General features: G+C 35.4%; 1 protein-coding gene across 2 annotated transcripts; it reads left to right on the top strand.

The window, feature by feature from the left end:
* Positions 1-2,332: 2,332 nt before the first annotated feature.
* LOC106336547 (zinc finger A20 and AN1 domain-containing stress-associated protein 6-like) lies at positions 2,333-3,744 on the top strand. Of its 2 annotated transcripts, none has more exons than XM_013775394.1 (2): positions 2,333-2,602; positions 2,848-3,744. In XM_013775394.1, exon 2 carries the CDS (start codon positions 2,900-2,902, stop codon positions 3,389-3,391), a length of 492 nt encoding a protein of 163 aa, XP_013630848.1. In that variant the 5' UTR covers positions 2,333-2,602; positions 2,848-2,899; the 3' UTR covers positions 3,392-3,744. The 2 variants fall into 2 exon arrangements, with proteins under 2 accessions (XP_013630848.1, XP_013630849.1); XM_013775395.1 differs by lacking the exon at positions 2,333-2,602 and adding an exon at positions 2,652-2,768.
* Positions 3,745-9,737: the final 5,993 nt, after the last annotated feature.

Below are 9,737 nucleotides of genomic sequence, written 5' to 3'. Positions count from 1 at the left end.
TGGATTCGTTGATCTTTGTGAAGTATCTTCGATCTCCCGTCATGTGGTTGCTAGCTCCGTTATCCAAGTACCACATATTTTCTTTCTCATCATGCGTATCGAACTTGCTTGGGACGACTTTATCTTCATTCAAATACACTATCTCATTCAACATGAGCTCGTCTGCGTTTTGCGTATCATCTTTCTCCACTTCTTGCGCCTCCTGCAACTTTAGTAGACGATCGGGACATGTTGAGGCGTAGTGACCCATCTTGTCACACCTATAGCACATTACCTTCGAGGTATCTCTGCCTCCATAGCCACGTCCGCGACCTCTTCCTCTATACGATCTACCGTCTCGTCCTCTGTTTCCTCTGTAATCGTCATGGTACTCTCGCACAGAGTGATAATCTGTGTTTGTGTACATGAGTTTCCCTTGATCTTCGTGATTCTCTTCTTCTTCGGCTACTCTCTCTTCATAAGCTTTTAGACGTCCAACAATATCTTCGAAACTGGTGGTTTTAAGATCAAGCACTTGCTCCAATGATGCTACTATATGTATGTATTTCTTGCGTGGAAGGCTCTTAAGAAATTTCTTAACCAGTTTTGGTTCTTCAATTTCTTCTCCTAGTGCAGCAGATTTTGATGATATTTCAGATAACTTTCCAGCAAAGTCATCTATCTTTTCAGCGTCTTTCATCACGAGTCTGTCAAATTCAGACATTAAGGTCTGAAGTCTGGCTTCTTTGACTCGTTCTGCACCAACATGTCGCATCTTAACAGCCTCCCACACCTTCTTTGCCGTGCTTAGCTCCCCAACCTGCAGGATCAGACTTTCGGGTATCGCTTGAAACATTAAACCAATCGCCAAATCATTCTTATCTTCTTCCTCTGTTTCTGTTTCAACGATGCTCCAAACCTTATGTACTTTAAGTACGTTCTTCATTCTGATGGCCCACACGATATAGTTGGATGAAGTTAACATGGGGCACTTGATCGTGGATCCACCCTCCTTCGGTTTCACCGTCGTCACAATTGATAAGTCTCCCATTGCTTTGTATGAATGTCTCTGCTTTGGAAGGCTCTGATACCAAATATAGAACTCAAAGATTCAAATAAGAATTGCTCTCTTATTATTAACTTGAGAAAATAACTCAAAACTCAAGTTTTCAATCTCTAAACCGGTAAGTGATATCACAACTCAATATCTACTTATATAGAGCTTATTTATTCCTAATCCTATTTGGTAACACAATCTTTTAGATAACTCCTAAACTTATTATGTTTCCTTTTCCATATCTCGGTAGGATTAGGTTTCCTTAGCTTACTCCTCAAGCTATCTTTAGTTTCAAGCTTAATTCAACAGCCTTCTTTTACTCATTGATCTTCCCGATTTCTAGATTCTGCAACATTGTTCACCATAATCAAATAACCAGCTGAAATAAAAACAAGAATTGATGCTTAAGGAGGGTTTTCAATAATTACTTTGCCTTGGAGAAGAGATTCAGTTAACTTAAGCTTCTCCTCCAACTTAGTAAGCTCATTCGTAAGCTATAAGTACAAAATAAACATGAGAGACATTATATAGAAACTAAAAGCAAGTGATGAAGATTAATAACAACAACTACACACCTCTTCAACAGCTTTCTCTCTTTGCCTCTCAGACAACCTCAACGCTCTGATCTCAGCGTGTGCTTCCCCTAACTCTCGATCCTTATGTGAGAAACCAACCATTCAAGAACAAAGTAAAACAAAAACAAAGTCCTTAGATCTGAATCGACACATTAAAGAACTAGATCAAGCACTACCTCTGAGTTCGTTCTCTAGGCGATTAAGCTCCAGCTCCAGTAGGACTCAGGGGAAGCAAGAGACGCGACGGAGGTGAGACGTGACGGCGGAGGATGAAGCATTACCTCTGAGTTCGTATGCTGGCCTGAAGATGAACTCAATCACCACCACGAGCCAAGACTGAGTCGACAAGGATGAAGAAGACCCAAGGCGAAGGTGAGACGCGACGGCGAGCTGGTAACAGAGAAGCGACGGAGACGACCTGAAGACGGAGGAGCGTAACGGAGAAAACAAAGTAAAGAAATAAAGAAAAGAAAAAAAAAAAAGATAAAATATGGTACTGACACGTGGTTGCTTAGAACCGATCACCAAAATAGCCCATTAAGAATCGATAACAACCTTTTTCTTTAATCACTAATTTTATTTAAGGATCCTATTAAAGGATTCCCGATAATGATGGTCTAAGTTTTGTCCCCCACACGGTGTAAAGTTTGACCTATCTAATCAAATTTACTATATGAATCAAATAAGTGACACACCACCATGCCGACATTTATTAACCAGTAGGATAAGATTTGATCGTCAAAATAGGTGCATTACGTGTATAAATACTATATTATATTATATATATAGCAGTATAAATTTTATTAGAGAGTTAGTGAGATTATAAAAATAATTATTCTATTTAAATCTTGAGCAGAGTCGTCTCTGTTTCGTCGTTGTTTCTTTCTTCCTCAACGTAGCTGTGTATATATATTTTCTCTTCCCATTATCATTGTTGTTTGGTAAAGATAAAGATCAGTGAGTCATCTTTCTTCTTCTTCTCTCAAGACAGGTAAACACAATCTCTCTCCTCCGCTCCTTCTTCCCCTCCTCTCTTCTCTGTCTTTTCTCTTTTTTTTTTTAATAAACTTTCCCTCTTTTTAGTTTTTCATTTCTGTTTGGTTGCTGAGAAACGGAGGAAAATTTTCTGAATTTTTCTTTCTCGGTGACCAGATTCGGTTCGTGTTTTGTTCTTCTTTTCTAAACTCTGTAGATTTTTTACCGTCTTTAATCATTTGTCTCTTTATTTGTTTTCAGATATTTTTGACGAGCTTCATTGATTTAAGTTCTTGAATTACAATCAAGATCCATGGCGGAAGAGCATCGATGTCAAACGCCGGAAGGCCACCGTCTCTGTGCTAATAACTGCGGCTTCCTCGGCAACTCCGCAACCATGAATCTATGCTCCAACTGCTACGGCGATCTCTGTCTTAAACAACAGCAGCAAGGCTCATCCTCTCTCTCCGCCGTATCTCCTCCATCGCCGGTGATAACTTCCATCTCTACTCCGTTGATCCATCCCCTCGTTCAAAACCCATCTGCTGAACTGGAGATAACGGCGAAGGACGTGCCGGTGACGATAACGGCGACGGAGCAGCAGCAGAAACGGCCGAACCGGTGTACCACGTGTAGGAAACGGGTCGGGTTGACCGGGTTCAAGTGCCGGTGCGGGACGACGTTTTGCGGGGCCCACAGGTACCCGGAGGTCCATGGATGCACCTTCGATTTCAAATCTGCCGGTCGCGAAGAGATCGCGAAGGCCAACCCGTTGGTCAAAGCGGGGAAGCTTCAGAAGATTTGATGGAGCCGTTCGATGCGTTGACTTTTTCATCTTCATATAAAACGCGTCCGTCAACACAGATGGATCTCAGCCGTTCATCATGGTTCATTTTATGTAAAAGATATGTATTTACAAAGTGACACGTTTCATGTGGTGCAGGATAGAGACGCGCTCCTCTTATCTTCCCAATCAATTTTCTTTTCCCTCAGAAAGAAATAAGATATTCTCGCGTTGGCCCTTTTCTTAATGATTAAAGCTAATAATTTTTTTTTGTGTGTGCTAATAATCTTTAAAAATCCAAGGATTATAGGTTGAGAAATTCGATCATATAACAAAAGGAATTCATAATCTATATAATTATAATGATTTTGTTATTGTAAATATTTGTTCTTGTTTGGTTTCTCTTATTTTCTTTTTCTTTTTGACAGTGTACTATTGCTTTAATCAATTATTTTATACTATGTGTTTAATAGATAGTAAAAAAATGATACTAGAAATTTCCGAGTTTGAATATGTTATAACATTATATTATTATATTTTTTCATATTATTATATATTTTTACCTTCAAAAATTGAATATAAATTCTGTTTGTTAAATATTTTTCTAAGAACAGGTTTTATATAATTATTTAATTTAATTATTTTCTTGTTTCTGAAAAATAAATATGACTATTTTCAAATATTTTATAATATTTGTATTGATACCTATAGTAACTTTAGTTATACATAACATCTGTTTTGTTAGAGTAAAATAAAATATGATTCTTTGTGATACTATAAAAACATGAAATTCCGTAATAAAACAAGAATAGTCAATCAAAAGTATTGTTCCATGATTAACAGAGCAGGAAACAGAGCGTATACGTTCAAAAATCTATTTTTATATAGTCGATGCGTAGAATAGTCGATTTTTCACTTGTAGAGTTTTGGAGTTTCTTTTATAGCTCATTATAGTCAAAATATAGGTTAGATACTTTCATATCCTGAAATATGGAAAGATATCTCTTCAGTATACATTTTCCATTTTACCTGAAAACATGAAGAAAACGCGATCCAGAGGTCGGAAGCAGTTTAAGTAGAAGAATAAGGTCGGCGTCATATTCTAAACAGAAAAATGACTTCATAGATTAATTATCCCCAAAACCTTCTCTTTAAATTTCATAAATGAGGCCAGTAGATAACTCGTGCACTATGATCGGCCGGAATTGTATCTTCATAGTAGGTTTGCGGGTAGCTGATAGACTATGAATTTTACTCATTTTTAATCATGGTTTATGAGTGTTTTAAGATATATTATTACTATATAGAATCTATTTAGAATACTTACAGGTTCATGTATTATCTGGAAGAAAATGATGTATTTGGAGTTATTTGGAGACTTTCTGAACTTTGCTGGATGGTCGATTATTTGTCAGAATATCGACCGATAGTTACCAAGGAATATCGATCGATGATGAGCTCTTCATATCGATCGACGGCGAAGCCACCCGAGAGTTAATGACAAATTAGAAGAATTAAAGTTTCACAAAAGTTTCAATAATTACATTTTAAGTCTCTGGCCGCATGTTAGGCTATTTCTTAGGGTTTTGTATCATTTTAGAGGCAGATTTGCCTATAGACCTTTTTAGACCTAATTTGGAGGAAGCAAGAAGCCACCATTGAAAGGGGTGACTTTAGAATTGGAGAGATAAATCAACACTGCAAAACACAGAAGATCTTGAACTCATGTGCTTTTATTCATTTTGTTGCTTACTCTATTTACTCATTTTATTTAAGTATTATTCAGACCATCATAACTATGTGTTCCATGAATATGTATGAGTAATCTTTATTGTTAGATTTAGGTTTCTCAATAGGTTGATAAATGTATTACTAACAACAACAATTGTTAGAGTGTTTAGAAATATAATTCTTTCATCTAGTCATGCTTAAAGCTAAGTTTAGGATTGATCACCCTTTAAATTTAGATCTTAGGATTAATTGGGATCAATCCATTGCTTGCCTCAATACCTGAAAATAACTAGTATGATCTAACTGACTAGATACAGACGAGAGTTGGTGTAGTGAGTTAGAGAATTTAGATCAAACCTGTCCGTAAAGCTCTCTGGAAGAAGTATCAATCGACTCAGTGATAGCCCTGTCGACCGATATTTTGAAAGCTGTATCAATCGATATTCGTAACGAATAATCGATCAAAACTTTCTCGTGATTAACATACGAGAGTTGAAATCCGAGATCCAGATTAGATAATCAGATTGATTATATCTAAAGTTTGAATTCAAGAATGATTAACATCAATAAATCCCTAAAAACCCTAAGTTTTACTTATCATACCTGAGAATATACCTGAATCTAGCTAAATCTCCCAACTGTTAACAAACCCCAAAACAAATCAATAGAGCAATACACTTGCTCACCACTCCATTAACTGCTTTAAAACTTATAAACCATTTAATCTAAATTTATTCCAAAACCATAATCTATTGTGTAATCCTAGAGTCTTTGTGGATTCGATCCCTAAGTACTACATTCGAACCTCTTATTTGAGAGAGTAATTCACTCCCTAGGGTAATTTGAGCGATATCAGTAGCGTGAGCACGACGATGCTTCTTAAAGATTTTCTCAGATTATCTTAGCCTAAACCATAATGAAATTCGGTAGTAAATGCCTCATTACGAGGATTTGAGAGAAATTATCGTCATGTAAGCTGTTTTGGCACAGATTCATGTGTGATCATGTGATCTTAGTTGATTCGTGATCTCGGATTAACATTACAATGATTTACAAGATCCGTCTTATGGCGCATGACATCAGTGGCCGTGAAATCATATGATCTAGATGGAATGTAGACGAACAAGATGATAGATTTGTCGATATGCTTTCATGAGAAATGTTGTCTTTCTGCCTATGAGCAAGTGGTTATGGCTGAGCCAGTATATAACTCGTGGAATGCTACAATGGGCAGAGAATTTTATCTGATTGGTGGTGGCCACATAAATCTGTCAGAGTTATCAGGGGAATCTTGTCTTCCTATCTTGTGAGAAGCAATAATCTTGGGTTTCTTTCCTCTCTCCACATAATCTTCTTGTTCTTTCTCATATGTTGCAATTTTCTTCTTGCGATCTCGCTTTCTTCAGAATCTTGGATTAAATTCGTTTATAGATTCCCCTTCCGTCTAGCGTATCAAGGTAATCTCTTTGTTCTCTGGTCATAGAATTCTAGGGTTTAGTAGATCTTTTGCTTTTGTTTCCGGTAGAAATGGAAGGTACCCCTAACCGTAGTACATATCTTTCTCCTTCTATACGTAGTTAGGTTAGATCGAAGAGAAAATTGGTCTTAATGTTTCGGGATCCATCATTTCATCGGGGTCTTCTATTGATATAAAAGGAAGGTCAAAAATCTGGAACCGATGGCTGTGTCCATGAAACCTAACAAGATAGAACCTCCTTCGGTGTCGGGAGGATGATATCAGATAATGGAGAGTGAGAGAGAGGTATTCTCTTGCCGAAGAAGGACAAGGTCCCTAATCTTGATAGTCGAGGTTCTAATTTTGGACTAGATGAAGTCATTGTTTATGTGGCTTCTTTGAGTTGGGTTTTAGAGATAAGGTCATGCATTGATAGTTAAGATATCAGAGTATTTTGAGATATCATCTTATCAGCTTAACCTTCTAATTTAGAGGACTCTTATATCTATTCAGAACCTTGGTATATTTACAGACCTTGGTTTGAAGATCAATGAAGTTCTCTTCTCATATTATTTATCTCCTTTCAATGGTGGTGAAGACATGTTCTATCTCCATCCTAGGATGGTGACACCATTGTGAAGGAATTTTCCCAAGTAGATAGGAGTGGGGCTGCCTTTGATAAGAAGCGAGTTGAGAGATTTGCTTTTATGGCTCGTTATTTCTGCAATACATTCGATTAGAACCTCGACTGCTCTAGAACCTGTTAAAGGAATGAAAAGTGCAGAATCAAAAAGTGGTGAAATCAGAACCACCATGAGCACAAATGTAATGAGTATTGCTTCCTTCTTCATCACATCTTAAAAAAATGGAGATGGAGAAGAAACAAAAAATAAATCATGTATTTCATTGGGTAATCAAGAAGAGTGAAAGCCGCGTTTAAAGTTGAAGAAAAAGTGAAATCAGAACGAGTAGGGGCTGTGGAAATCAGTAAGTCTATCTTCATATGTGATATTGTGTGATATTATGCATCATCTACATCAAAATGTTAACCCTTAAACACCTCCAACTCCACCATCAAATTATCATGTTTTATACCTAGTGTCGTCTACCCTGAATGATGCATGTGATGAGAACTTCACACTACTCTTAATTTAATAAAAGGTGTTTTTGTTTGGAAAATGTGGCTTTTGTAGGTTTGAGATAACAAGTATGGAGCAAATTTGAAAAGGAGCTAGTCGGGGTTTTTAGTAAAGGTGTGTTGTTCTGGTTTTATTGTTTGTGTTGGTCTTCGATTTGTGGTTGAAGTATGGTTGTTGAGAATTTGATAGTTCATGTGTTTTAAATCATTTCTTTCATTCTTTAGATTCTAACTTTGTTTGAGGACAAACAATGATCTAAGTCCGGAGGAATTGATTTATTGTGTTCTTTACACATTTTAATATTTTTTATAATTTTTTTCCATTCTTTATCCAGTATGTTTAGTCATTTTCGAGTTATTATATGTGTGAAGTTGGCTTTTGATGGAATGTGGATCACCTAGAGAAAAATATGAAGAAAAATATAAATTGGAGGTTTACGAATGTATCAACCAGAATAGAAATGGAGCAGACAAAAAAAAAAGAAATGGAGCGGACACTCCTGCGACCTAGATTTGTAAGAAAGTTTTCAAATATTCAGGTTTTACCTAGGGGTCCCTCTTTTCCCTCCTTGCCATCCACCACAGACATGCAGTATACTGATTCTTATTATTTTTATCAGACCATGTTACTTGTTACAGAGTTTTTGAGAGAGAAAACTTGATACTTCTATTATCTAGAAGGGAGAAGAATCTCTACACAGTTAGAAGAATCTTGAAACCTCTTTTGATACGTTGGCAAATGAACATCATGTTTTTCATCCATTATCTTTATTTTCTCTTTGACTATGGATGAGCTAGACACAAATAGGGTTGTTTTCTTTGATTATCTCTATCTATTGCTAATCTTAATGTGTATGTTAAACTGATCACTTAACACATCAACATATGTTTAATCTATTCATTGAAAGTGTATTAAGTTGTTATAAATAGCAGAGATCGGTGATTTGTCCTTAGTAAAAGAAAAGTGATGTTATGGCAAATCATGAACCAATTGAATCAAATCGTAAAGCTTGTCATCATTCTCTAATTCAAAGGAAAGATTAGATATTAGGACGCTTGATAAAAAAGTATACCTCGGTAGTGGGTTTTTCTAATCTTATTGTTCAATTTAGATATTGACTTGTATTGTTTTCCATGAAGAGTTTTGTGGCTCACGGTCCTCATTATCCCGATAAATCACTCTGGACTTAGTTTTTTTATAACTAATTACTTGCTTTTTTTCTTCTTAATTTTACTCCACTCAATTTGTTTATCTTGATATTGATCTCATAGAAACAAAATGCAGAAAACGGTCATCTGAAATTGAATTTAAAGTATTACAACAACCAATGTTAGTTTGCATTACATAAGCCACAATTTTAGTGTATCATATATAACATATAGGTCCAAGAACCTTAGTTTTAGCTATTTGTATCTATAGTTGATGTGTAGAATAATCGATTCTCTTCTTCTAGGGTTTTGGAATCTCTTTTTATAGGCCATTGTAGTAAATTTGGTTAGATACTTCTATATGATAAAATATTAAAAGATATTTAAATTATCAATTTTACCTAGAAGCAAGAAAAAAGACGACCTGAAAATCAGAAATCGTTTAAACAGAAGAAAAAGATTGGGTCATGATTTATTATTAAACCATAAATACCTAGATTAGTTTTCCCCAACGTAATTTATGTTTCAGTTTTTAATAAAATTCGAAGGTGTATAATATTGAAACTCTTGATTTATTATTAAATAAATATTAGCTAAAGTTGAGATCTTTAATAAGTTTAAAAGGTACAACAATATAATTATTTGACAAAATGTTTTCAGTTACATCGATTATTATATTTCTCTACATGTTCATATACAAAAAGATAAAGAAAAACAGGACTATATGCCGAATATTAAGCATGTTCACCTAGATATAAAACTATAGATGTCATTCAACTTCATAATCATTATCAATATTTGTGACAAGATTCTTAATTATACTATGATTTATTCTATTAAAATAGAGTTATTATATTATCTACTGTTTGGCAAAATATAGTATGACCATTTAA

This window comes from Brassica oleracea, chromosome C4, assembly GCF_000695525.1.
Source record: "Brassica oleracea var. oleracea cultivar TO1000 chromosome C4, BOL, whole genome shotgun sequence".
NCBI classification, from domain to species: domain Eukaryota; kingdom Viridiplantae; phylum Streptophyta; class Magnoliopsida; order Brassicales; family Brassicaceae; genus Brassica; species Brassica oleracea.
The sequence above is the reverse complement of the archived record's forward strand: the minus strand, read 5'-3'. Positions and strand labels throughout refer to the sequence as shown.